This window comes from Colletotrichum truncatum (genome assembly GCF_014235925.2).
Source record: "Colletotrichum truncatum strain CMES1059 chromosome Unknown Contig_0006, whole genome shotgun sequence".
Lineage (NCBI taxonomy): Eukaryota > Fungi > Ascomycota > Sordariomycetes > Glomerellales > Glomerellaceae > Colletotrichum > Colletotrichum truncatum.
The window spans coordinates 1,242,462-1,269,587 of record NW_027222403.1 but is presented as its reverse complement, the minus strand read 5'-3'; the positions used below and the strand labels follow the sequence as shown (position 1 = coordinate 1,269,587).

General features: G+C 51.7%; 10 protein-coding genes across 10 annotated transcripts; 4 read left to right on the top strand and 6 right to left on the bottom strand.

The window, feature by feature from the left end:
• Positions 1 to 37: 37 nt before the first annotated feature.
• CTRU02_209618 (aspartyl-tRNA synthetase (tRNA synthetase class II)) lies at positions 38 to 2,391 on the bottom strand (the record flags this gene model as incomplete). The annotated part of the gene is made up of 5 exons (XM_036730318.1): positions 38 to 994; positions 1,044 to 1,202; positions 1,251 to 1,400; positions 1,452 to 2,110; positions 2,172 to 2,391. 5 exons carry the CDS (start codon positions 2,389 to 2,391, stop codon positions 38 to 40), a joined length of 2,145 nt encoding a protein of 714 aa, XP_036578019.1.
• A 2,447-nt stretch (positions 2,392 to 4,838) lies between these two features.
• On the top strand, positions 4,839 to 7,006 carry CTRU02_209616 (ANTH domain-containing protein; the record flags this gene model as incomplete). Its single annotated transcript, XM_036730320.1, has 5 exons — positions 4,839 to 4,886; positions 4,974 to 5,211; positions 5,271 to 5,461; positions 5,514 to 5,625; positions 5,673 to 7,006. 5 exons carry the CDS (start codon positions 4,839 to 4,841, stop codon positions 7,004 to 7,006), a joined length of 1,923 nt encoding a protein of 640 aa, XP_036578020.1.
• A 447-nt stretch (positions 7,007 to 7,453) lies between these two features.
• CTRU02_209617 (CDK-activating kinase assembly factor MAT1) lies at positions 7,454 to 8,536 on the bottom strand (the record flags this gene model as incomplete). The annotated part of the gene is made up of 1 exon (XM_036730321.1): positions 7,454 to 8,536. One exon carries the CDS (start codon positions 8,534 to 8,536, stop codon positions 7,454 to 7,456), a length of 1,083 nt encoding a protein of 360 aa, XP_036578021.1.
• Positions 8,537 to 8,961: 425 nt separating this feature from the next.
• CTRU02_209615 (nuclear movement protein) lies at positions 8,962 to 9,714 on the top strand (the record flags this gene model as incomplete). Its single annotated transcript, XM_036730322.1, has 3 exons — positions 8,962 to 8,974; positions 9,055 to 9,257; positions 9,364 to 9,714. 3 exons carry the CDS (start codon positions 8,962 to 8,964, stop codon positions 9,712 to 9,714), a joined length of 567 nt encoding a protein of 188 aa, XP_036578022.1.
• A 1,071-nt stretch (positions 9,715 to 10,785) lies between these two features.
• On the bottom strand, positions 10,786 to 12,606 carry CTRU02_209614 (uncharacterized protein; the record flags this gene model as incomplete). Its single annotated transcript, XM_036730323.1, has 1 exon — positions 10,786 to 12,606. One exon carries the CDS (start codon positions 12,604 to 12,606, stop codon positions 10,786 to 10,788), a length of 1,821 nt encoding a protein of 606 aa, XP_036578023.1.
• A 771-nt stretch (positions 12,607 to 13,377) lies between these two features.
• On the bottom strand, positions 13,378 to 15,015 carry CTRU02_209613 (UDP-glucosyl transferase family protein (cytochrome P450); the record flags this gene model as incomplete). Its single annotated transcript, XM_036730324.1, has 1 exon — positions 13,378 to 15,015. One exon carries the CDS (start codon positions 15,013 to 15,015, stop codon positions 13,378 to 13,380), a length of 1,638 nt encoding a protein of 545 aa, XP_036578024.1.
• A 684-nt stretch (positions 15,016 to 15,699) lies between these two features.
• Positions 15,700 to 16,818, top strand: CTRU02_209612 (C6 zinc finger domain protein; the record flags this gene model as incomplete). Its single annotated transcript, XM_036730325.1, has 1 exon — positions 15,700 to 16,818. One exon carries the CDS (start codon positions 15,700 to 15,702, stop codon positions 16,816 to 16,818), a length of 1,119 nt encoding a protein of 372 aa, XP_036578025.1.
• Positions 16,819 to 17,183: 365 nt separating this feature from the next.
• On the bottom strand, positions 17,184 to 18,083 carry CTRU02_209611 (uncharacterized protein; the record flags this gene model as incomplete). Its single annotated transcript, XM_036730326.1, has 1 exon — positions 17,184 to 18,083. The coding sequence occupies one exon, from the start codon at positions 18,081 to 18,083 to the stop codon at positions 17,184 to 17,186; it is 900 nt and encodes a 299-aa protein (XP_036578026.1).
• A 1,062-nt stretch (positions 18,084 to 19,145) lies between these two features.
• CTRU02_209610 (alpha-glucosidase) lies at positions 19,146 to 22,518 on the top strand (the record flags this gene model as incomplete). Its single annotated transcript, XM_070205308.1, has 4 exons — positions 19,146 to 20,040; positions 20,095 to 20,544; positions 20,597 to 22,221; positions 22,273 to 22,518. The coding sequence occupies 4 exons, from the start codon at positions 19,146 to 19,148 to the stop codon at positions 22,516 to 22,518; spliced, it is 3,216 nt and encodes a 1,071-aa protein (XP_070060956.1).
• A 529-nt stretch (positions 22,519 to 23,047) lies between these two features.
• On the bottom strand, positions 23,048 to 25,571 carry CTRU02_209609 (garp complex subunit vps53; the record flags this gene model as incomplete). The annotated part of the gene is made up of 2 exons (XM_036730328.2): positions 23,048 to 23,692; positions 23,751 to 25,571. Coding segments are annotated over 2 exons (2,466 nt in total), but the record flags the coding sequence as incomplete, so codon positions are not given.
• Positions 25,572 to 27,126: the final 1,555 nt, after the last annotated feature.

The window sequence follows — 27,126 nt, the reverse complement described above, 5'->3', positions numbered from 1 at the left end:
ATCATTAGATTGAGAGGGGTTAAGGTGTTATCATGGTTTACTCCTTCTTGCGGAACTGCAGGTTATATGTCTGTAACTGCTCCTTCGTCATCTTACCGGGCCCCCCGGCAAACTCGTCGACACCGTTGTTGTTCTTGGGGAACGCAATCACATCCCGGACAGAAGAGGATCCGCTCAGTACGGCCACAAACCGATCAAAGCCGATAGCGAAGCCCGCATGCGGTGGGCATCCTGCACGAAGAGCTTTCAGGAGGTGCGAGAATTCCTTGATTTTGTCCTGGCTCATCTTGAGGATATCACGGAAGATGAACTCCTGAATTTCAGCAATGTGAATACGACGGCTTCCACCGCCGAGCTCCACACCGTTGAGAACGAGGTCGTAGTGGTCAGCCTTGGCTCTCAAGGGATCCTTGAAGAGCAGCTCAAAGTCCTCCTCGGAGTGAGGGGCGGTAAAGGGGTGATGGGTAGCAGAAAAGCCCGATGCGCCGCCCTGGCCCACGTCACCCTCCTCCTCGGGGGTGAACATGGGGAAATCTGTGACCCAAAGGAACTTGAAAGAGTCGCTTCTGTCGATAAGGCCAGCTTCCACAGCAGCATGGTACAAGGCGATTCTGGTCTCGCCCAGCTTCGTGGAGCCTCCTTGTTGTGGCTGGTCCTTGCGTGCCTGGAAAAGTACGATATCGCCGTTCTCCAGAGATGAGAAGCCCGAATCTTCAGGCAGGAAGGGAAGGATGCTGTCCAAGCCCTCGGGACCCAACGCAGAGAAGCCGTTAAGGGGTTTGCTGCTGTCGAACATCAAGGCCGTGGGGGCGCCATCGGGGTTTTCGGATAAGCTCTTGGGCAGGTTCTCCATAAACTCGGTCACAAACTTCCAAACATCTCGTCTGTCAGCGTCCTCATGTGGACTAATCTTCCATGTTTCAACGATGGGCGACTCAAGGTCGGTGATCATGCTGACAAAACCCTTGTTCAGACTCTCATCAACTCGGCAGATCTGTTTCAGGTTAGCGAATGAAATTGCCTTGTCTGAGATAGCAACTGACCCTGTTGGGTATACGCAGGTCTGGCTTGTCAGAACCATACAAATCCATACAGTCGGTGTACTTCATTCTCAAGAATGGGGTGGTGATGGCGGGGTATTCTTGGTAGAATGGCGCCTTTGCATTGTCATTTGCGCTGTCTTGAATACTCTGCTTCCAATCCTGCTTTTGTTAGGCTCAATCTCCATATTTTGTGACTTGATTCCTTACCTGGAGCGATGCTTTCCTGACTGGCGCAAATGAATCTTCCCCAACCTCCATGACGTACTGCTCTCGCATGGTTTCCCACGCCTTCCCAACGACGTACTCAACGTCCTCCATAATATTCTTGCCCGTCGCAAATGACTTTTCCATATCCAGCTGCCCAAAAGTCAACAGTATGATCTAGTAACATAGAGGTGTAACACATACCTGAGTAAACTCGGGCTGGCGATCAGCACGATGGTCTTCGTCACGGAAGCACCGCGCAAATTGGTAGTAACCCGCCATACCAGAAGCCATCAGAACCTGCTTGTATTGCTGAGGGCTCTGTGGCAGGGCATAGGCGTACTTTGGACGGCGAGTAGGCACAATGAACTCCCTTGCACCCTCGGATGTTGACTTGAACAGGATCGGCGTTTCTACGTCCATGAAATCCCGTTCTACCATTGCATGGCCCAGAGATGACTTCAGTTGAGCACGAAAGCGCAGTCTTTCCCTCAACTTCTCATGGAAACGCAACTGCAAGTGGCGCTGCTCTGGCGGGAAGACCGTATCTGGGCCAATGATGATGTCTTTGGGGAAAGGGTTGAGGTATTGTATCGACTCCATATCAATCTCGAACCGCGTGGCGCTGGAGGCTTCCGTAACAACACCTGAGGCGAGCACCGCACTGAAAGGCCGAATTTTGCTGAGAATAGCAGCATTTTCGCCCTTTGCACAGATTTGTCCTATCCGTTCTCCGTTTCGTTCTACGTGGGCGAAGGCAAGATTCTTGCCGACCTTCCTAGCTCGACCGATGTGTCCGCTAACGACAATCTGGCTTCCTTGTGTACTCCAAGTCTCGGGGGGCGACAACTGAGGAAATGCGACTGCATAACAATAGGTTAGCCAGATACTTTTGAAGTCAATCGTCATTCTGGGCGTACCCACAGCACTCCTTGAACTCCTCAGACAACTGTGCATGTGTTGACTCGTCTTGAGCACCCTTTGTTTGGGTTGTTGACAAGTAGCGAACCTGGCGACTCGACGAGAGTTGAGATCCGCATCTTTGCTTCTGAAGTAGAGCTAGGCTTTGTCCCACCCTTTGCGACTGTGGTATCCGAGGACGTAGAGCAGCTAGAGCTCTACTGCGGCAACATTGGCGGAGCATTTGAAGGGATTGTAACAAGGTTGACTGGAATAAATCGGATCGCAAGAGGTGTAATAGGACTCATGAGCGTATTGCGACTAGGAATACACTGGTGGGAACCCTCAATGGCGCATCGTGATCGTCGCAATTGAAGGAGAATCAAGTTTAATTATGTGACATATGAAGCTATCGCAGCTCAGCCCACTGTAACGAGACGCGGCACTCGATTTGGCAGCGACCTGCACGCCAGAGTGGGCTGTTTTGCTGCAGGGCACGTCAAGCTTGCACCTCAGGCAGGAGGGTCGTCCCCACCAAAAAAAGTGATTAGCGCGGGGCAGATCCTCCGTATAAAACCTTGCAGCAAGCTCCTAAAAAATTTCTCTCTTTTTCTCTTCATGATTCTTCCATTTCAAAAAAGTGTATGTTTGGTCCAAACCCCCCGGCGTCACGCCAATAGCATCAAAGAAAGATTTACTAACAAACCGATTTGCAGGTGATGATAGCCACGTGGATAATATGATGTTGCACCCTCTGTCTGAGGCATCCAAGCTCTCCCCTTCGGGCGGCTTCAGGGCGAAGGTGTCGAGGGCAGAGGGAGCCATGACATAGGCGTTCGACACGACCTTGTTACTCTATCGGACGCGATGAAAGGCAACTCTGATTTTTCAAGAAATGGAAGAATTCTTTAGGCGTTCCGGGAGCCAGGCGCTGCGTCAGCCGGACAGACCTGTTAGCGACAAGTGAAGCTTGGGGATCTGTCGGTGACACGATGGCACAGCCATGGCAAGGCGAGTTTTTACTTTTTTCTTGCCGTGGTGCGTCAGCCGTATATGGTCGATTCACTCCCTAGTCCAACATATCGGATGCCCCTTCCTGCAAACTCCCTTATCCTCGCCGGGGATTCAGGGTTGTGATGTGTGTAGGAGGCACGGATGACGGCATGATGAAGACTGGGGAAACGAATTGCTTGGATACGAGTCGCGGAATCTGTGTACAATAGCGTAGTTTAACCTCGTCGGTGCATACACATTGACAGGGATGGCGGCCTGTGCGGCTGTCCACGAATATCCCAGACTTGTTTGAATCAAAAGGACCGATGATTGGAAGAAGAACAAAGGCCCGGGAACAAAAGAAATGTGAGCTATGAGATGTACATATGACGAGCAAATGCCAGCGAACCCCATGTTTCCAGATTGTGTTTCAACTGTCACGGTGCCGTCTGGAGATGGTGTTCGTATCGCGTTTGCCGAGCATGAAGGGCTTCGTAGAGTCCTGGTTCTACCAGGGACATTTCACTGATTTATTGAGGCAATGTCTTATTAGACTGCTGATCGACGGCATGGCATAAACTGCTAGATTCGTTTCGTCGACGTCTTCAAGACCCCCACGGTGAAGTGTTTACCCTGTGAAGGTCAGAGACACAGCAGCAAGGAGTAGCGCGTCTTCTCCACACACACTCTCTTTCTCTCATGCTGCACCCCAGCATATTTAACCTGCCAGTGTTCATCCGTGTCAGTGGATGGACCCCCTCGACGGAGCATCGGGGTCGCCTGCGGTCCACCTCTGCACACAGGTGGCGCTAAAGATTACATAGTATAGAATCTCTTCAACGGTGCGCAAGGACCACCACGCTGGAATGCCACTGTGACGGTGCCGATTTCCAGCATCACAAACACTGCTACCGGTCCAACCGAGTACGTACCTCTCAGCCTGCAAGTGCACGTTTACCGCCAACGCAGCTAAGGTACTGAGGGGATGCCCAGAATAGAAGACCACCGTAAAAGCGAAGTCTTACACTATTGTAGGTGCACTTTCAGCAGCCAGCACCTCCACCACAACAGCCGCCTTACGTAGCAGCCCGACTAACCGACCATCGTCCTCCTCCCAATTCAAGACCGTAGCCCGTCCCTCCTCCACCCAATTCCACCACTTCCCGTCCAACGTGGCTAACGTCGATACCGACGCTGTCCGTCTTCATTTCCCAGCGACCCCAACGCACCTCGCCCATCAGGCGCACACATTACGATAACGATATCTCAAATTTGTATCCTTAATCAGTACTCTCTGCGTTCGTTTCGACACCCTGTCATGGCCGTTGGTCGAACACCGGAACCCGAACAAATCATCCTGCATTGAAGCTTGCCGGAGCCCAATTTCGCCGAGTTGAGGGTTTCCCTGGGCTGCAACCTCCGTCGCACCCCGTCACCGATACTTTCCCTCCTGTCGCCAACGACCACGTTTGCACCTCTTGTAAGCGAAGGCTTTGCGAGCGTCATTCTTGAAAGAACGAACTTCGACCACTAGAGACCCCGTGCCGAGGCCCGTGACGACCGGTCCCTTTTTCGACGTATTCTCATTTCCGCGACTTTCGTCCGATCACCAACCTCAACTGAGCTCTCCGCTGTCGCCAAGCTTGCCGATTGTCACGACTGCCTGACTGCGGCAGACCACTTCGATTCAACCTCAAAATGTCGAGCTCCTTTGAGAAATCCGTCAAGGGGGCCACCAAGATCAAGGTTGGTGAAGGGCAGCTCCGGTCTTTCCATGCCGATACCTCGGCATATTTGTTCCAGATCATGATGACGCTGACTTTGTCCGCATAGGCCGCGCCGCCCAAGACCAAATACATTGAGCACATTCTCGTGGCGACGCACGCGGGTGAAGCTGGCGTTGGAGAGGTTTTTCGCGCCTTGCAGTTCCGTCTGAGAGACTCGACATGGACTGTTGTTTTCAAGAGCTTAATTACCGTCCACTTGATGATCCGCGAAGGTTCACCCGATGTTACACTTGCGTTTCTATCGAGGCATCCAAACACGCTAGCTATCAGCAGCTTCACCGATGGTTAGTTTGTCTCCGAGACTGATCAAGGTTCGTTTAGGGGTGCTGACGTTGTCTTACAGCCCAAACCCAGGGTCGGAACATCCGGCATTACGCCAACTACCTCACATCTAGAGCCAAGGCCTATCGTGAAACGAAATGCGACTGGGTTCGAACGAAGGAATCTAGACTGGAGAAGCTGACGGTAGAGAAGGGCCTTCTGAGGGAGACTGAGATTCTTCAGACCCAAATTTCAGCCTTGCTGAAATGCGATGTGCGTCTTGACTTGGTTGCGATAGTTTTGGTTGGGTACTGACGCTTGGCAGGTTCTTGAGGGCGAGATCGAAAACGAAATTACGGTGACCGTCTTTAGATTGTTGGTTCTCGACTTACTAGCTCTGTTCCAAGCTCTAAACCAGGGGATGATCAACATCCTGGGTAAGCTTCACGGTCGCGCATCCTGTCACGATTACTGACTCGATTAGGCAATTTTTTCGAAATGTCCAAGGTCGACGCCGAGCGAGCCATGTCAATTTATCGCAATTTCACAAAGCAAACTGATTTTGTGGTGCAATTCCTGAGCGTCGCACGACAGTTTGAGCATCAGACTCGAGTTGAGGTCCCCAAATTGAAGCACGCGCCAGTTAACTTGGGCCGACAACTTGAGGAATACCTCCACGACCCCGATTTTGAAGTCAACAGAAGGCAATATATTGCGGAGCAGCAGGCGAAGAAGAATGGAGGAGGATCTTCAAAAGTATCAGCCAGCGCTTTCGACTCAAAGCCGACTCCAGCGGCGAACAACCCCTTCCCAAGCACCAACGGCTTGTCGCAAGCAAAGCCCGAGCCTGCCAAGGGCCCTGCTCCGGATTTGATCGATTTCTTCGAGTCTATCGAACAGAACCAAACAACAATGGCACCCAATCAGCAGCAGCATCAGCAGCAACAGCAGATGCCCATGCAGACCGGCTTCGTATCAAACAGCCCGTTCCAGCCGCAACCTACAGGGTTCCAACAAAACGGCTTCGAAGCACAACAGACCGGATTCGCTGCTCAGCCCACTGGATTCGGAACGAACCCCTACCAGCAGCAGCAGCCGCAGCCTCAGCAACATAGCACCAATCCATTTGGTCAGGTACAGCAGCAGCCGCAACAGCAGCAACAACAAGCACCACAGATGCTCCAGCCCAACTTTACTGGGGCTGGCTTTGGCGGGTTCACCCCGCAACCAAGCTTTCAGCCCGGCGCATTGGGCTCAATACCACAGGACTCGGTGGCGAGCTTTCCAACGGGCAACACGGCAGGCATGCTCAGTCCCCAGGCTGGACAGCAAACAACCAATCCTTTCCGGGCTTCAATGCTGATGGCTCAGCAAACCGGCATGTCTACTAATACCGCCTTTACTCCTGCCAGCCCTCAACCGAACCTGCAGAGGCAGTCAACAAACCCCTTCGCAAGATCGTCGCCTCAGGCGCAGCAACCCTTCCCATCGGCACCGAGCAACTCTCCATTCCAATCTCAACAAGCCCAGCAACTTCCGACCATTGCTCCGCTGCAACCGATGATGACAGGAACCAACCCTTTTGCGAAAAATCTGAATGGCTCTCAATTACAGCAACAGAGACCTGCTACTAGCTCTGGTGCCCTTGCCCCGCAACCAACTGGAACCACCAACCCTTTCCGCCAAGGCGCCTTCGTGAACCACCAAACGGGCATGGGCTGGCAGCATAATCAGCAATCCATGGGTGGTGGCTTGGATAATCTTGAGACGATGCCTGTCTTCCCCCGTCCTATCCAGCAAACACCATGGCAGACATAATAAAGCTGCTCGCTCCCGATTAAATTTGTCCGTAGTTTTGGCTGCACCAAGGCACTTCCTTTCTCTAGTTTTCCATCTCAAGCGAGGCGTTATTAAGGTTTTTGCTTGTACAATTCGAACGATGTGTAGACGGCAAGGGTCTTGCCAGTTAAAAAGAAAAAAGAGAGCTCAGCGGTTGATGAGGCCGAAGGTGGAAGCCGACAGTCTTCGAAGCAAGAGTCGAAAAATGTATTATTTAGTAAGCAGACTTAGAAGTAATTCTTGCATAAGGTATGGGAGTGATTTCCCAAAAGAAACTTGATTTCCGCCCCGAGATTGCCGTGTACCCATTGAGATCAAACTCCTTTTTTAGCGTTGCACTCTAGTCCTATCTGTCCTGAATCGACCCCAAACGCCGTCGCTATGCATCATCCCTCACAACCCAAAAGCTCAGGTAAAGTAGCAGTACTAAAAGACGTCGTCCACATCCATCTTCTGAGCTGTTTGCCCTGTGGCTGCAGCTTCCACCGCTTCAGCAGTAGCAACCTTTTCCGGCCCCTTTTCGTCGTCAATAAACACAGCCAATCCTGAAAACGCCTCGAACATGGCCCGGCCGAGGTACTCTTCCGCACTGTATCCTCCGACCACGATCTCGTCCTTCTTGCGTGCCTCGTCGACCCAGTGATTGCGGTACTCTTCCAAAGGGCCCAGCTTGTATCTCTCCATGTCGAGCTTGAGACCGCCAAACGGGTCGTACGGCTTGTTTTCTTCGATGACGCGCTTCTTCTCCTTCTTCAATCCGCGGATGGAGAGACCAGGCGTGGTAGCATCGTTCAGGGAACCCATGGCGGCAGACATGCGGCCCTGTCCGCGCTTCTTGAGTAGAATGCGATTAAGCGTCTGCTTGGCCTCGCCAACATCTCCGCTAGCCAGTCCGTCGAGCATTTCCTCACGCATACGTTGCTCCTTCTTCTTCTCAGCCTTGTCTTCCTCCATGGCCTCCATCCTGCGGCGGCGCGCCTCTTCCTTCTCTGCTTCGAAGCGAGAGAGACGCTCTGTTTCGGATTCTTTGGCGAGCCGTTTGTTGCGCTCGATCTCGGCGCGGTGGGCCTGCTCCCACTCAATCAGCTTCGCCTCCGCTGTCTTCTTCTCGACATCGCTTCCTGAGATGAGGTCAAACGTCAAGGTTTCGACCCATTCCAGATACTCGTTGTAATCCGACAGTGTCTCAAAGTCGTCTTCAACCTTGTTCAGGACTGCGGCGACACGGCGCCGGATGTCGACTTCACGTTCGATAGTCAAATCGCCAAAGTAGGCAGACTTAAATCCCTTTTTACGGAGTGTCTTGTGGCAGCCTGCGTAGGGGCACTGGTTGGGGCCGTCTGAGAAGATGCGGGCGACGCAGTTGGCGCACATTGGGTGGTAGCACTCTGGATTAATGAGGAACTCGAGGTCTTTGTTTAGATAGCGCATAGTTTTGCATACTGGGCAGATGTCGTCGTTCGGCGTCGGTGCAGGAGCCCCGTTGGTTGAGGGACGACGGGCGGCCATTTTGGGCGATGCCGAAGACGTGTAAGGAGGATTGATGGCTTGATAACGTGAGAAAAGGTTAAAGGCGAGATTTGACTGCTCGATCGATATCTCGAGTGAGACGTGAAGGAGCTTTCGTGAAGTTGGCCGGCTACGGAGGCATTGATTTCGAAAATGTGCACGCGCGCCCAGTGACGGCAGGTATTGGTTTCTGGAGATATTAAAGGTCCTGCCTGAAAGAAGTTCACGATTGCTCTTGACCCAGGGCAGGTTGAGGCGAGGCTGACGGAAGGATTTATTAAGCGAGACTGATTGGCCAGAGCTTCCAAGTCAGATGCACGGTCGAGACAGGGGTCTCACAGCTACCCCTCCAAGAATTCCATCAGCCTTCTGCGCCCACCTTCCACTGTCTTCGAAACATCACAAAGCAGTTGAAAACCGCAACCATGGCCGACAAAGGTAAGCCACTGCTTCTTCTTCTAACCGTCGTCATTCGAAATTAGGTATCCGGAACTTTGCATTGACATATGCGCAAACAGAACCTACCCCCGCCGAAGAGGCCGCTGCCCGCGCCAAGGAGGCCGAGGAGCAGAATGCCCTGCCCTACAAGTGGCAGCAGACCATCGCCGATGTCGATATCACCTTCAGCGTTCCGGGTAACTACAAGAGCAGGGACCTGGCCATTGATCTCAAGAAGAACAAGATCACTGCGGGTGTGAAGGGGCAGGAGCCCATCATCAGCGTATGTCATTGACTACCTACCCCGCCAGGATGTCATCTCATCTACTTTGACGAACTGGGGGGCAAGTGTTGTGTTTGGAACGGGACAAAGTGCTGACAAATGTCAGGGCGACCTCGCACACGCCATCATCGTCGACGACTCGACCTGGACCCTGGCATCCGCCTCCGACGGCACCAAGACGGTCGAGATCCACCTGGACAAGGTCAACAAGATGGAGTGGTGGCCGCACGTCGTCACCTCGGCGCCCAAGATTGACGTTTCCAAGATCCAGCCCGACACAAGCAAGCTTTCCGACCTCGACGGCGAGACGCGCGGTATGGTTGAGAAGATGATGTGGGACCAGCGCCAGAAGGAGATGGGCATGCCCACGTCGGACGAGCAGAAGAAGCTGGACATTCTCAAGAAGTTCCAGGCTGAGCACCCTGAGATGGACTTCAGCAACGCCAAGATCAGCTAGTTGTCACGTTGTCTGTGACAAATCAAAATGAGCCGAGGGAGGAAAAGTACATGAGTTTCACGAGGAACGTCATTCGTAGGAGTTGGTGAATCAAATGTATTCAATACAAAAAAAATTCTAATTATTAAGAGAAAATGTCAAGGGTGAAACGAATAGCCGAAACCATGGAGCTGGAAGAACCAGTGGTAATGGCTTCAGAGAGCCCATGTGTGAGATTGCTCTTGGAGCCGCTAGTAATGGTGAAGCAGATGGAATGCTGCAACCCATCAATTGTCAGATTAATAAGCGGTCCGTAGCCAACCACGTCCACAATCGATACTGGCTGGGGAGGGGAACAAATGGGAAGAGGGTAGCTTGGGTCTGGTAGGAAAACCAATCACTACGATGTACGACTGACTGCAAAGATTAGTGGGCAATAGCAAGACAAGAGAGCAAGACACGCGTCAGGATTCATGCACTACAGAATCGCTGACCAGACCCGACATAGGGTCTATCAATCCAATTTCTATCCGCTCTATCCACCCTCGCATGTCCTCAAGGATGGCGCTGGAGAAGCAAATCAGATAAGACGACATGTAACTTGCGTCATCAAACATTCAATCACTTGACATTGAACCTGTTATTTTGGTTAGCGACAATTCCAGACGCAAATGTGCTAACAAATCGGAAAAAAAGAGTAGTGAGATCAGAAATTAGAACCATATCCACACAATAGATTCGGATAGGGATAACTGTAACTTAAAAAAGTGTCTAGGTCATCATTTCGAGGGGTTGTAATGAAAATAAGAGTGTCCTTACCTTATCGGAATGGTATATCTGAACGGCATCATCGTATTCATTTCATTTCGTTAGACTACTATGGGATTTGAGTCAGCCAAAGGTCCCGTACACGGATATACCAGGGATTGAGCAATGAGACGATTCAAAATCAGAAATTAGAACCATATCCACACAGATAGTTCGGATAGGGATAACTGTAACTTAAAAAAGTGTCTAAGTCATCATTTTTGGGAGTGGTAGTTTGAAGCAAAGAAAATTTCCAACATACCTATTGACTTGAGATCCGGCCATTTACTGCTTGGAAAGACGAGCAGCCTTGAACTTGCTGATGCGCTCGCCACCATCGGCTTCGTCAAGGGGCCGGATCACAGACGTGTCTTCCTGCAGGAAGCCACCTTGCTTCTGGATGAAGTTACGGCGCTTGCGGTGATATTCATCCGCAACATCTTGATCGATGAACTCATCGCCAAAAGGATCGGCCTCGACCGGCTTGGTTTCCTTCTCGACAACCAAGTCGGCAAGCGTCTGACCTTCGGGACCAGTGGGCGCCGTTGGTCTGTCCTGGTCAAGGAATCGCACCGGGACATCCATCGGGCCCTTAGGGACGGCATCATCGTCAACGACAGTCGGTACAGCTCTCTGTTTCTTAAAACGAGAAGCTTTGCGATTCGTCTTGGTTTCAATCTGCTTAGCCGATCCACTGCGCTCGACAATATCGCTGAGAGGCTCAACGACAGGTTCAGCAGGAGGCTGAGGTGCAGTGGCTGGCGCCGGACTTGCGGCCGTGGACGTCTCGGGCGCGATATCGAGACTCTGAGCGAAGCGAACACTCTTTTTGCCATCGGACTCTGTTGGGGGCGAGGTCCTCAGGCTGGATGCAACTGGGGAGGGCGATGGCTTAGATGCAGAGGCCGCCTTCGCATCTTCTCCACGCTTGATGACGATGCGGCCAATGCCCTGCTTGTCATCGTCCTCGTCTGAGCCCTCGGCCTTTGCTTGAGCCTCGGCCTCCTCAGTAAAGCGAGACTTGACACCCAGACGTTTCTCGAGCTCGACCATACGTTGATGATAACCGTCGTCGAGGACACTGGTTGTGGACCGTCCATACTTGTCCTCTTCCTCGTCCTCGTCCAAGTCAGAGTACTCATACTCCCAGTCATCGTCATCATCACCCGAGCCCTCCTCGAGTGTCAGCTCAGCCACAACTGCTCCGACCTCTTCCATGCCATACTTGAGCATCTCTCGGCGGAGAAGAGCATCCTCTTCAGACTCATCTTCGGGAAGAACCGGTGCTTGCCGACTGATCTCTTCTTGCTCTCTGGCTGTCTTCATGATCTCTTCGACGCGCTGAGCGTTTCTAGAAATCTGAGGCTGCGAGGGAGCCTTGGTGTCTTCTGCAAACGAGACGGTCTTTTTCACCGCGACCGTGTCGTCAACCTTCTCCTGAGGCTGAACCCTTTCAACGACAGAGGCATGCTCTTCCGTTGAAGGGGTAGTCACCGGCACATCGGCGGGCTCGTCAGTGACATCCTCAACGATGGCCTCTGTCGTTGTTGATCCTTGAGGCTTGGCTTCGGGAATGTCCTTTACACCAGCCTTCTCCAAGATCTCTCGAATCTGACCACTCGAGTCGCCAGGTCGCTGGAGACGAGTAGAGATGATGTTGCCTTCTTCATCAAGCTCCTCGATGATCTCGGTTATAGGTAGACCATCCTCGTCGCGCACGTCCGGGTTGCTGACGATGCTGGCGGCTGCATGCTTCTTCTCTGCAGACTCAAGTTGTTTCTCGAGGGTCTCGATGTTCTTCGAGACATAGTCGATGCGACGCGTCAGAAGGTTGACAATCTGGTCGGCAGGCTTGAGATCAATGCGACCAAAGAGGTCGTTGATCTCCTTTTTGTCGACGACCTCGCCCTCGAAATCCCTGCGGATGCGCGCGAGATCTGGCTGGCTGGCAGGCTGAGGGACGGATTCGATCTCCTCTTTCAAGGACTCATACTCCGCATCCCATTGTCGCCAGTGCTGCAGTGCCTTCTGTAGCTTGGCGATATTGTCCTCGAGCTGCAGACGATGCTTTTCGAGGTCAAGGAAGCTGTCTCTGACTGCTGCCATGGCTGCAAAATAGGTGGGAGAGTTGCAATGTCGGAAGGCGAGGAGGGTGAAGAAAAAAAAAGTTCCAGGCGGATCAGTAGTCTTCGGAGCTTTGGCGAAATTAGGTAATTCATCGAAAGGAATTGTCCATTACGTAAGGCCAAAGCCAGGTTACAAGTGGGGAAACTCTCGACGATGCCCCATAATAAAGCTGGAAAGGTTCAAAGTGGATTTGCTTTGATGATATCTTTTCAGTCACCAACACAGGAGAGAATCCAATTTCTTCAGTTTACTTATGGATTTCTCTTTGGGTAATCACAAGGCCACTTATAGTCCATCTATGATCTTAATACCAAACTGACCGAAGCGACCTGCCAGAAATTGCAAGTACAACACTGAAATCTAGTCTGCCTTGGTTGGTTAGCACACCAATGCCAGGAAAACTCCTGCTGGGCAGCTGAAGTACAGTAAAGTTCGGCAATGGAGGCGCCTTGCTTGACTACTCTTTCGTATGTATAACACCAGTTGTTGCTTGGTGATTGTGTAGTTGAGCAACACTCTCAATGCCTTGGACGAAAACGTCTTGCATCCAGCTTTAAGAGAACGGAACAATACGGATGTTTACAGCCTGGTAGAAACATTCTACGCCGGGTCCTTTGTTCACTATGCATCATATTTCGAAATTCCCTAACTAGGCCGCCCTCTTCGAAGGAATCCAATTCAAACACCAAGCCCGCATTCGAATTGAGTATTAATACATTAGTTGATGATAATTCTCAGTCACTACACACCTTACTTGAGCTTTAACTGCCGCAAGATGTCCGCAGCAGACTTGAAGAAGCCAAAATCCAGCTGTCGGGCATACTTTACCCCCAAAAAACAGACCGTGCTACCCACAGCAGCCATGGACAATGATGCAGCCCAGAGATCCCAGTTCTTCGCCTTCCATAATGGCATCCTCATATCAGCCGTCTGCAAGTGCATCGGCCGGAGCTCTTTGCCGTCTTTGAAGCGCAACTCATGATCGTGGATGACTTCTTCGACCAAATCTGCGGCAAGATACTTGCGGCGCGAGGCAACGTGCGCTATCCTCTTCATGCGTTCGACGTTCCTACCAACTGAGTTGTCGGGATCAGTCACGATCCGAGCGATTTTGGTGGCAATCTCATCGGGTCTGAAGTCGAACTTGTCCATGGCTAGGCCGACCCCGGCCTCAACAAGGCGTGAGCTGTTGGAGAGCTGGTCGAAGAAAAAGCCCATGACGAGTACGGGGGTTCCATGAAAGAGGGTCTCGTTGGCACTGGAACCGCCTCCGTGGGTAAGGTACACTCTGGTGTGTACATGTTCGAGGATGGCCCGCTGAGGAGCAAAGGTTGGGGCAAGGAAGTCGGCGTGTTTCTCATCGAAGATGTCGCCGACGGTCAGAGTGCTGCCATCCGCCCGGTTGAAAGATGCCGTGCGGTCGGAATCCCTTCTCCCCGCCGACCCTATGGACCAGATCACACCATTAATGTGTCCTTCGTCCAAGGCCAAGATGAGACCTCGAATTAGCTTGCCCAAGTCTTCGTTTGGGAGAACGACGTGAGTCCCTAGGGCGATGTAGATTGTCTTGTCGTGGAATTCGAGAAACGTCTTGAACTTATCCTCGAGCTGGGGGTATTCATCACTGAGGATCGGCCCCACGGCAGCCATTAGAGGTGGCAGGTCCTTGGGAGGCTCCAGTCCAAAAAACGAGTTGACAAAGACGAGATGGCCCGGCTTTGTAGCAAGCGGGAGCGGATGTTTCACGCCGTGCTGCTTCCGCATCTTCTTCGTCCACCATAGCCATGCCGTGATGTGCGGCAAGGCCCAAAACATCACCATCTCATTCCTGATGCGAGACCACATCGAAGCATTCTCCGATGTTGGTGTAAAGTCGACCTGAAAGCCAGACTGGCCAGGAATGTAACTCACGGGTGCCAGAAGGTAAGGCATCTGCGGCCACATGACGGCAATAGGCACTCCGAACTCAATCATCATGTCCTTTGCCGCGGCGTCAACGAAGAAATCGGCGATAATCATATCCGGCTTCGTGGCCGGGTCCAGCACGAGCTCGCGCAAGTGGAAGTAGGTGTCGGGCCAATACGAGTCGAACAGGTACTTGGATTCCATTATGGAGCCGATGCCGTCACTGGGCCGCCATTTTGTCATGCGGGTGTAGTGCAGCCTGGCCTCGCCATCCGGAAGGGCGGGGCCGAAGCTGTGGACGCGCGAGACGGACGGGTATGTCGATGCCCATTGCTCCTGGCCGGAGTTAGTGCCGAAATGGACCTCATGTCCGCGGGCGGCGAGAACAGCGCCGAGCTCGAGAATCGGGGCTGCGTGGGTGAAGCCGCCGACTGTCGACACCAGGAGTATCCTCCGCCGGTGGAATGTAGTTGAGTCGGTCATGATAAACGACAGCTTAGATAGTTAGTTGCACTATTTAGAGCCGTTTCTGATCAAGTCCGAAATGTGACTATCGGAGGATTGGCCTCCCCCTTTTCTAGGACGGTTCGGCGGGTTTGGCATCTCGGCGGGTTTCCTGAGTGGTGGAGTGACATTCGATGATGCAGGCTCCCACGCTCAGTGACGCGCACTCGTAGCGGCGCCGGAATATTATCGTCCCAGCGACATAAGAGAGCATTTTACCTGTAGAAAATCAATCACTTATCAGAATCTTGAAGCCGTTTCAGTAGCTGTATATTCTTTGTACATTTGAGCCACGAGCGCCATATCAGTTGATGGCTCGACAGACTTCTGCCGTGTCCAAAAAGGGAAAGGAGCAAGGAATATCGTAAGATGGACAAATGTACGGACAATTCCCACTTTTGCGGGGCCAGTTGATCTTAGCAACGTTGCCGTGACCCGGAAGGTAAGGTGGATCAGCTTCCGGCAGCGGACACATGGATGCGAATCCTCCGTCGTCTGCTCCTATTGCAGCCTACCGTTCGCCTTGTAAGACTAATAGCGGAAGAGGCACAGCAGAATGAATTCCCGGGATCCTCCGCCTTATTACAAGATGGTGCGTTCGCCATAAACTTTACGGTTTTGGTATCAAACCCAACTGTTTTGCACGCCAACGTAACCACATCCATGGCCAAACCAGCAAAAACATCAGTTAAGGGAACCCGTCAGGCCTGCGATGCCTGCCATTTTAAGAAGATCCGCTGTCTACGAGCTTCAGCAGCAGGAGAGCGGCTTTGTCAGAGATGTGATCGTGAAGGAATTCCATGCGTCTTCAGTCCCGCGCTGAAGACCGGCAGGCCGAGAAAGGCGGCGGCGTCAGAGAAACGGTCAAGTTCAAAGTCGACATCACAACCATCATCCGATACATCGGCAAGCAACAGCCCCTCATTTTCCGGAATGCCTGATTCACATCAACACGCATCAAATTTCGAGAACTCTGCAATCCCCTGGGACGAAATCGATGCCGGCACGGTTTGCTTCCTGTCGATGGACTGCCCATTTCACCTCGACGAAGCATTTACGGACCTGAAAACCGCCGAAAGCCCCCAGCTAATGGTCTTGATGAGGCTCGAGCAGCTAACTGCCTTCCAACAACAACTCGTGGCTAAGAGGAGAGAACATGGCCCTGTCTTTTCAAAGCACCCACGCGTCGACGCCTCCCCCGCTGTCCAAGAACTGCTGCAAATCACCCGGAAAGTGGGCAAGTTCAGTACATGGCTGATGATGGGCGGCTCCAAGTTCGCCTCTCGAAGACCCATGCTGAGCTCCATGTCAGACGAGACGGCTTTGATGATGGTTGTGTCGCCTGCCACGCTCGTCCTGGATGTCTTTGGAGATATTCTTGAGCTAGCATTCCCATCGCTTAAGGACGGGTACACGGAACCTGAGATTGCCGCTTCTGATGGCGAAGAAAGCCTCTGCACGATCAATCCGGCGCTTCTGTCTGTCTCGGATAGAGTAGAGACTTGCCAGTCAATGTCGATGATTCTCCCGAACGTGGGAGCTGTCCATGACCTTGCGAACCCAGTTTGCATCTACATCCTCCTCACGGCGCTTCAAGAACAGCTGGATGATATGCGGAGAGCAGCCGATATGACTTTGAACGCGTTCCCTCGTATGAATTCAGCTACGGGAGCCCAAGGTTTGCTGCCTGTTATAATGGACCAGTACCTGGAGAAGATTCGTTTTGTTCAAGAATACATCAATCGAGCAAACGGTGACAACCTGATGACCGGAATCAATTGAAACAGTGCGCTGACTGTGCACTATTGAAATACTGCTTGTCGAAGACCGCCGTCCGACAACCTTGCTATGTACAGTACGCCGTGATACCAGCATGAACAATTCATAACTCCTCGAGTCAGACACACGACCACATATTCTCATTCTCTGAACTTGCAAGCCTAATCCTTAATAATTACTTATTGCATAATAAGAGAGCCAATGGACGCTCAACGACATTGTCGGTATTGACGCTATGACAACGTCTGAACACGACTTGTGCCCCTTGATGTCGGTATGCCTGCCTTGCGCGAAAACATAAAAGTCTCGAATATTCCTTCATTCCACACGATAACCATAGTGTCCTCGCAGCCAAACGCCTCGGGGTCCTACCACACGAGGAATCCTGTCTGGTCGTATTTGCTCTGGCACAGGCCGAGACAGACGTCCTCTATGCGACAGCCTTGAAGTACTTGATCAAACAGCACAGACCTGCGAGGGAGATACTTTGGTGCATGGTACATTGCTTTGCAGTATTCGTACAGTCGTTCGTATTCTGCGTGGGCGACGATCAAGACAAATTTTCGGCAATCATGATATTCGCCTCGTATCTGGCTAAACCGCTCGTCATCGAAGGGTGTATCAGGGTCGGGAGCATATTGAGGATCATTTATCCAGTGGCAGCGAAAGAAAAGCCTTTGTGAACCCACGATATCCTTGAATCTATCTGCCGCTGGCATCCCGGCGAATGTTTCTTCGCGAGGGACGGTGAGAAAGGCGATGTAGAGCGCGTCTGTGCTCTTGACTACTTCGTCGCCCATGGCCAATCCTCCACTCTGGATTTCATCTGCGCTTCTGAGCTTTCTCAACTTCCTGGCTTTATTTGCATTGGTGTTGTTGTCTGCGTTCATGTCTTCGTATAGGTTTATATGCTCTTCTGTGTTGTTGAATTCGTCTGTTCCCAAAACGCTTTCTTCGGCCATGGGCCAACCGGTGCCGTGCAGTCCTGCTGAGTTGCTGGGATCTTCTCTGTTGATGAACCCGTTGGTCATCAAGGCATTCTCTCCGCCCATGGTCCACCCTGCGTTCTGGAACCCATCAGGGTCGGTGACTTGACTTGAAGTATCAACTTGATCTGCATTGTTAAACTCGAATAGATTGACGGGTTCTTGTGCGTTGATGGTCTCGTCTGAAACAACGAAGTGGTCTGCATTGAGAAGCTCGTCAAAATTGATGCTTCTGTTTGCGTTGACTAGTTCTTCTTCGTTCATGATATCGTCTACCCTCATAAGGCTGTAACCTGGAGGTTTTCTGGTTGATTTGGGTATCTGAAGCGTAAAATTGATTTTTGTAATGTGTAGTCGCAGGACTATGCTTCCTCGGCCACAGTGGGAAGAAGTCAGTTTGTTACGGTCGAAATCACTTGTTTTAATCTTCGTTCTTACCGAGTGCTGGCAACCCATTTTGGGTATCTTTCTCGAGAAAGAGTGCCCAGGTGAACCCATACGACCTTGGTGAATGGTAGCATCTGTATGCTACCGTACCTGCCTTAAAATAGACGAATAGTCTTGCTGAAAGATACGAACAGATAGACTGGCTTCCATTCACCATGGCCGTGCCACTGCTGATCTTGTCATTGCCTTCCACATTAGGCCTCCGGATCTTCACTTCGCCTTCTTGAACCCCCATTTGGACAATTCTCTTTTGTAACAAAAATAAGACGAAAGTTCAACAACGCACCTATGTCAGTCTACACAGATATAACAAGGACTCGCCATAGTCACGTCTTAGTCAGACTCATAGTCTGAATAAAGGCATTTGTGAGTGGACAATGTCTCCATTCTCCTGACTTTATATCACCACTTTGGCAAGTGAAACATTTTGAGACAATTCATGTAGTCCGGATAAACAAAACCACTAATTCGCGCGCTTGGGCGCTTGTTTGGCGACTGGCAGACCTCATGGCACCTTCCCTAAAGCTGGGAGCTGTGCCACCTGCCATAAGCTCCGCAAGACTCCGCACGTAGCTGTACCCCAACAGCTGCTTTACCATTTCGTCATCGCCTGCATGCTTCTAGCCTCCCTCGCTTCAGCTTCTCGGGACAAAGCTCGCTTTAAATTGTGTTTCTCCAAAGCTGGAGTTCCAACCCCTGACCTCAAACTGTCATACCACCATCCATCCTCATCCGCCTCACTCGCCTCCGCGTTCGTCCGTGCGGGGAAACCTTAACTACATACGCAGTCGGCCATCCGCTCGCTGCCATAAAGACCATGTGTTTTTGCTCCTAAGACTGTAAACAATATCTCCTTCGCTGCTACTCTCTTTAGGTCTCTGACGGCTTCATTGCAAAATGGCGCCGAAAGACTGGGATGACTTGGTAGAAGGGACGACAGCCTTGACTGCACCCATGATCTGGTGGATTATAGCAATCATTGTCCTCTCGCTGTCTATTCGACTGCTTAATACACGACAAGCGAAACCAGCGTATGATGAGAAGGGGAATCCAAAGGAATGGAATTCGAAAGAGGAGAATCGCACAGTGTTGCTCCGCGGATCCTTTGTCATCACAGCAGTAGCCCTCTTGGGGTTCTGCGCGATTGCGGGCTTTGCGGATATAGGACATCGCTTCGGAGAAATTCTTTCTTCACATACGGCAACCGATGCAGCTAGTGCTACTGACACTGAATTCATGGTTGCTATGGACTCAGACGTCGGCGCGGATCTCATCCCCAACGTCAAAGACCCCGAGGCGAAAGACCCCCAAAGTGTCTGCCCCGGATACACTGCCTCCAAAGTTCAAGAAACTTCTTACGGATTCACTGCAGACCTTGATCTTGCAGGCAAGGCTTGCAATGTCTATGGCAACGAGGTAGATGCTCTGAAGCTTATTGTAGAGTATCAAGCAGCAGATCGATTGCACGTCGAGATTCTGCCACGACACATCGGAAAAGACAACTATACCTGGTTCATTCTCCCCGAGGAGCTGATACCCAAACCCTCTCATGATGGTAAAACGCACACCGGTGGTTCTGACAGCGATCTGGAGTTCACATGGGCGAACGCGCCGACCTTTGGCTTCAATGTGACGAGAAAAAGCACTGGTGATGTGTTATTTACGACGGTGGGAACGAAACTAGTTTTTGAAGACCAATTTTTTGAGTTTGCGTCGCCCCTCCCCAAGAATTACAATATCTATGGTCTGGGCGAGGTGATTCACGGCTTCCGGTTGAACAGGCATCTCACCAGTAAGTGACTTCACTACCAAGTAATTCAATGTGTCTCTGGCTCATTTCTTACAGGAACGATCTATGCTGCTGATATTGGCGACCCAATCGACGGCAACATTTACGGTTCTCACCCTGTTTATCTTGACACCCGATATTATCAAGTCAATCCCGAGTCTAATGAGGCTGTCTATGTTGCAGAGCCTACAGACAAGACGGCTAACTATAAGTCGTATACTCATGGTGTTTTCATGAGAAACGCCCACGGACAAGAGGTCTTGCTTCGCGAATCGAACATCACTTGGAGAGGTCTTGGCGGCACCATTGATCTTTATTTTTTCGCCGGTCCAACGGCAGACTCGGTCATTTCATCGTATCAAAAGAGTGCTGTTGGGCTTCCCGCTATGCAGCAATACTGGACTCTTGGCTTCCATCAATGCAGATGGGGTTACAAGAGCTGGGATAACCTGCAAGAGGTTGTGGACAACTTTGCCAAGTTCGAGATTCCGCTCGAGACGATCTGGGGTATGTTACTTTAGTTTCGAGATAAAGTGGCCGTGTGCTAACTCACGAATAGCCGACATCGATTACATGAACCAGTATAGAGACTTTGAAAATGACCAAAACAGTTGGAGCTACGAGGACGGCGAGAGGTTCATTAACAAAATTCATCAGAACGGCCAACACTTCGTCCCAATCGTCGATTCCGCAATCTACTCACCCGACCCTAAGAAGGACGACGATGCTTATCCAACTTACGACCGCGGACTTGCTGCAGATGCCTACGTGCTTAATTCAGATGGCTCTCTCTACGTTGGAGCGGTATGGCCCGGCTACACTGTCTTCCCTGACTGGGTCGGAGCGGTCCTGAGCAAGAGCAAGACGTTCGACTGGTGGAAAACGGAGCTAGTGACTTGGTACAAGAAAGTCGCCTATGATGGCATCTGGATTGATATGTCCGAAGTTGCATCTTTCTGCGTTGGCAGTTGTGGAAGTAAGAGCCGTGCACAGAACGTTGCCCGTTCCCAATTGCCAGGTGAACCTGGCAACGAAGATTTTTCATACCCTGAAGGTTTTGAGAAGACGAATGCTACCGAGGCTGCAGCCATCTCCGCACTATCTCTGTCAGCGGAAGCTGCGAAATATACAGCCGTCAGGGATACAGAGCCTTCCACGACGACTTCATATCTCCGAACCACGCCAACTCCAGGTGTCCGAAATGTTAATCACCCACCGTATGTAATAGACCACATCCACGGTGACCTCGCCGTGCACGCCGTCTCCCCGAATGCGACGCATCACGGTGGCTCGCAGGAGTACGATTTCCACAATCTCTTTGGCCACCAGATTCTCAATGCGACGTACCATGCCCTGCTTTCCGTGTTCCCAGAAAAGCGCCCCTTCATCATAGGTCGCTCAACCTTTGCCGGCTCCGGAAAATGGGCCGGGCACTGGGGAGGTGACAACTACTCGCTGTGGGCGTACATGTTCTTCTCGATTCCCCAGGCGCTAAGCTTCAGCATCTTTGGCTTCCCCATGTTCGGTGTCGACACTTGTGGATTCGCGGGGAACGCGGACATGGAACTTTGCGCACGCTGGATGCAGCTGAGTGCTTTCTTCCCTTTCTACAGAAACCACAACGCGATTGCAGGAATCCCGCAAGAGCCGTACCGCTGGAGTGCAGTTGCGGATGCCTCAAAGAAAGCGATTGCGATCCGATATGCGCTTCTGCCATACATGTACACTGCTCTCTATCGGGCACACACCTTGGGGGACACTGCCATGAAGGCTCTAATATGGGAGTTTGCCGACGAGCCGTGGCTGGCGGATGCGGATAGACAGTTTCTCCTCGGCCCCGCTGTCATGGTTACGCCTTGCCTCGTCCAGGGGGCGACTACTGTCGATGGAGTTTTCCCTGGGGTTGGGAAAGGCACTGTATGGTATGATTGGTACAATCAATCTGCCATTACCGGTGTTACATCAGGGCAGAACGTAACTATTGAAGCTCCGCTGGGGCACATTCCCGTCTATCTCCGCGGCGGATACGTCATCCCAACGCAGGAAGCGGGTAAGACGACAAAGGAGAGCAGAGCTAACCCATGGGGACTGTTGGTTGCGCTCGATTCCGAGGGCGCTGCGAAGGGTACTTTATATGTAGATGATGGTGAGAGCTTGAAACAGGAGGCTACGCTGACTGTCGAGGTAAGTTTCCGCTTGAAAGACTGAGAAGTTTCAAAGCTAATCTTGTTGTAGTTTTCTGCCCTTGAGGGCGTTCTGAAGGCCAGACCAACTGGTGACTACAAGGACTCCAACGCCCTGGGTAACGTCACGATCCTAGGAGTTGGGCGGGACATCTCAGCTGTCACTCTTAACGATCATGTTCTGGACAACGAGAAATGGTCGTTGGACACGGCTTCTCGCGCCCTAAAGATCCACAGCCTGCAGTCGCTAACTGCAAGGGGCGCATGGAACTCGGAGTGGACGTTGACTTGGGCTTGACAAGGTCAAATGAAAGTCGTATAGCTTGTCTAGTCTTAAATCCATCTCACCAAACATTCTTCCCTTGAATATGCCCGGTTGTCTATTCTCAGCGGTGTTGGATCTTAAGTCACATCTGCTTCCGATAATCGATGTTCATTCTTGTGGGGGTTTCGACCAGATAGCCCGGCATGATTGAAGAACCAGACGAAAAACTCAAAAGATTTATAGTCATTGTGCCACAGAACAATAGCAGTCGGATAGTACTAAATATTGTGTATGTATGGTATGCAAATCTGTTGAGGCCTATCTAGGCTCGCATGTCTTTTGTGCCCGCACATTAGATCCTTTCGTCAAAAGATTGGATACGTAGCTTGTGAAGAACGTAACCACGTCCAAGCCGTCGTCATATGATAGTCAATAGTTGTATATTTGATTGGTACAATGCACTGGCAATCCAGTGAGATGCTGTTTAGATCCTGTATAGCGCAAAAGCTGAACTCTGTCTATATATATATGATCGACACATTGTTTCCTAATTCGACCCAAATCACCGCTGGGCATCATCGACGCTTCCATCCCTCTTGCCGAACCTCGCTCCGAACCCTCCGATATCCCTCCTGAAGAACTTGCCAAAGTTCTTGAGGTTCTCGTTCATAGTTGCCGGTCCGCCCGCGCCCTGTCCCAGGTCCCTCGTCGCGCTCAGCAGCTTCTCGCCCAGCGACGTGGCGTCGAACTTGGTCTGCAGGCCGGGTATGGCGCTGCTGGCTGTTGTCAGCGCTGTGCTCGCCGTGCCGATGGAACCGAGACCCGAACTGCCGAGGCCGGTCGTCACCATGAGGGGTGTGAGGAGCGGGGACTGCTGCACGAGCTTGTCGCTGAGGTTGCCCTCGCGGTGCATGGAGAAGAGCTCGACCAGGTGACCCTGGTCCGCCTTGCGCACGCCCTTTAGCTCGAGGATCTTCTTGAAGTTGGTGTCGGAGCGGTCGCCGATGTGGATCAGGTAGGCCTGCACCAGGCCCTCTGGCGGGGACGGGCGGACTTGGAGGGTCTTGAGGAGGGGATCAACGCGGTTCATTGACTGGTTTATCCGCTTGACGTATCCTGCGGGCGCAGTGTGTGGGGCGGAATCCTTGTTGTGGTACGACAAGAGATTCTCGAATGCCTTGGTCAGGACATACTTATCGAGCAGCATCTGTATTTGGTCAGTGGCTGTATACAGGCATCTTAGAGGGGGGGGGGGGTGCGCGTACCTGTTCAGCGCCAACTTCGGAGACAGGCCGGCATTGAACAATGTTGCTAATGTAGGCGGTAACGAGGTGGTCGACGAGGTTGTCGCAGAATGCCCTCGCGTACTGTCCCTTCTCTACAACAGCGAGGATCTCCTCGGCCTTGCCGTTCACGGATGACAGTAGTTCGCCAACATATGAACTCTGATCACCCACGCTCTCCATGGTGCTCCAGTTGGTGTTTCTCATCTCGCGCCAAGCTCCCTCACAAGCAATCTCAACGTTGCGGACCAAGGTCAGGACGGCAGCGCTGGCCACACCGAGGAACGCGTCTGCTTGGGACGAAAAGTCAACCTTTCCGGCAAGATCGTTGTCGATGCGCTTCTTGATGCTTTCTTCCAACTGGGTGGTGTTTGTGGACCAGAAGTCGGCAGTGTTCAAGACCAAGATGACATCTTGAATAGGAGGGCCTTGAGGACCGGCCCTTTGTAGTATATGCAAAAGAACTTGCTGCGCGTACTCGTCCAGGTACTTTGCCAGCGTTTTGGAAAGATCCAGCAGCCTATCACTAGTAGATAGCTTGGCGCATTGCGACAAGGTAAGCTTGTAGAAATGGAAAAGTTCAATGGCGGACGTCATTACGGCCTGTCTAGAAAACTCTTCATCTTCGGGGAGGAGAGGCTGAGTGCGGTATTTGGGTATCATGATGGCAAGCTGCCTGTCTTGGGACTCCACCCACAAGCTAAGGTAAGGCTCGAAGGCGGCAGAAATGGAGCCATGGAAGTTGGATGCTCTGTCGTCAGCGGAGCTCAGGGTGTCGATACTGGCTCGCGGGTCGCCTGCAAACCGCTTCTCCAGGCTCTGCTCAAAGTCGAGTGTTTCTTGGAGGCAACTCAAAAGGAGATTGACGTCAATCTTCTGGCCGTCCGTCTTTCGCATGCTTCTCTCCAGGATACCCTTGAAGTCGTCCCTCGTGCCGTCGCAAAAGGCCATTGCCAGCAACTCGTTCGCTCTCCAATGGGAGGGGAAGATGACAGCGTGCTCTTCCTCATGAGTCTTGAGCATGCGCTTGAACCAAGCATATCTCCGGCCGATGTTGTCGAGGTTCCCGGCTTCGTCGTTGCCTCGGAACACCTGTCGGTACTCTCGCAGCTCCGTGTTTACGTACCAGTTCATCAACCGCGTTCGCGCCATATCTCCCAGAGCATCCATGACCAGGCAAGCCTCGACCAGTGTGCCTCTGCGCTGGGCTACTTCACCCTTGGCGAAAGCAATCTCAAAATCCTCGCATACTTGCTCTAGCAACTCCCTCTGCAACTCCGAGACGCCCCTGCTCAGTGTGGCGATCTGCTCGATACTCCTGTAGCTATTGAAGTGCTTCATAAGCTGCAGAACAGCTTGTAGTAGACTCGCGCATTCCCTGTACTGTCTCGTCTTGGCCAAGCCTCGGAGTTGTTCATAGGCAGTCGTCAGCATCTGAAGTCGCTTCAGCGCCGTCATGCTCAGGGTCAGGTTCCGCTTCGTGCCATCGAGTCGCTTGATATCGGCTGTCATGGACGTAATGTTCTGCTCGGTCTGAATGGCTCGGGATCGCACAGTTTCAATCTTGCGGAATAGCTGAGCTAACTCGGCCTGGGCAGACTGCATGCGCTCGAGGCTGGAATCGGACCCGTAGGCTTGGGCGACTTCGAGCTCGGAAATCTCGACGGCAAGGTCATTTTTGTGGGTTTGGAGAGTGTCGGAAACACGACTGATTGAGGGGACGGTCGAAGGATGGGCGAAGAGGTGGTTCAGGTGGTCAATGGGATCATAGTTGGCTAGCTGAGGGTCAGATCGGAGCTGCAAACAAAGGTGGAATTGGGGGAGGTACCCGCATCGAGAGAGATTTTTTCGGTAGCTGTCGACCCATTCATGGTGATTTAATTGCGATTATAGAGTCAGCGCGCCGGCGCGGAATCGGTGTACTCGAGGTTGTGCGGATTACTGCAGCATGTCTGAGTCTCGGGAGCTCAATTGGAAGCTCCGTGTCTAGATGTCGTCACGTGTCATAATAGCTTCGCAGGGATCCTGCGACGGGATCTACCAGACCAATCGGCTTCCGTTCCGTGCATCTTATCAGCTTCTCGAAGGTAGCTCCGGTTCGTCTTTTTTCGGATCGTCCCACCACGAAAAGTCTGGGGAAGACGGGATTTCTCTGATTTTCGACCAAACTTATGGATCTTTTAAATGAGCACTACCCTTTAATTATGTCACACTTGGCTTTTTATTGCGCAAGCGCATGGCGGGTCACAACTGGCAGGATGTAGCCGAGACCTTTGTCGCGTATCCTACCAAAGTGTTTTAGGCAGTTGAATTTCATTTGAATCGTGCATTATTCTGCAGCACAAACTATCATGCAGTTGTGATGCCTGGTCCATCACGCTCTTTGCCGAGGTCATCACAGGCTTTACTAGTATCGTACAACATAGTGTCGCGTTGAAACCTGACGCAGTTCACATGATACTACGTAGAATCAATGGTGAGTCCGACTCGGTTCCCTCCTTGGAGCATTGGGAACGTTGCCGCTATATAATAATTGGCATCTCTTCTCAGGGCTGTCTCATTTGCAATCTTCACAAGATGAAGGATAAAATAACATGTTGGAGAGTCCTTCATCTGTAGTTCCATGTTGCAAGCAACGTGGTCTAACCCAGAAACGCCAACCAAACAGCTGTTGTATCCGACATTCTTGATGCATGTGGTATTGTTGTCGCTTTCCGCTTCTTTCGCTCAGCTAATCACAACAGTCGTTACTGGCCAGGTCTAAGCTTCATTTAGAAGCTCTGGCCTTTTTACCTTGGACACCGTCGGATCGCTAAACGGTTTGTCCGAGAAGTCGTCCGTTATCACCGTCATTTATTATAATTCGTTGGGGAATGCCACACCGTCTTGGTCCGGTGAAAACCAGAGCTGTGCATGATGCTCGGCCAAGCTACCGCTCGGGCTGGCAAAAGGCCCTATAGGATGAACTCGAGGTTTGCCAATAGGGAAAAGCGGGCGGAAAGCTTCAGGGTCTGCGGCGCCAGCCATTTCGAGCAAAATACACATACAGGAGGCGTTCTACCCTGTCGACTTCGCATGATAGTTAAATCAAACCCGACGGCAGTGCTCTCTATAGAACCGTGTCAGCCTCCATTCCCCCAGCATCAGACAGATTTACAGACTTTCTTATTACAACAGAACACTTTTCTTCTAAAATGCATTACAACATGATTCGCTCACTTACGAATGGTCCCCTCTGTAAAGTAAGCTACTGCAAGGTGATAGCGCAAATAAAACAAATGGCAGCATCCGGCCCTCCTCAGCCCAATATGCTCAGCAACCGATTGAGTCGTGTACAAGATCTGTTTTGTAGCCAATT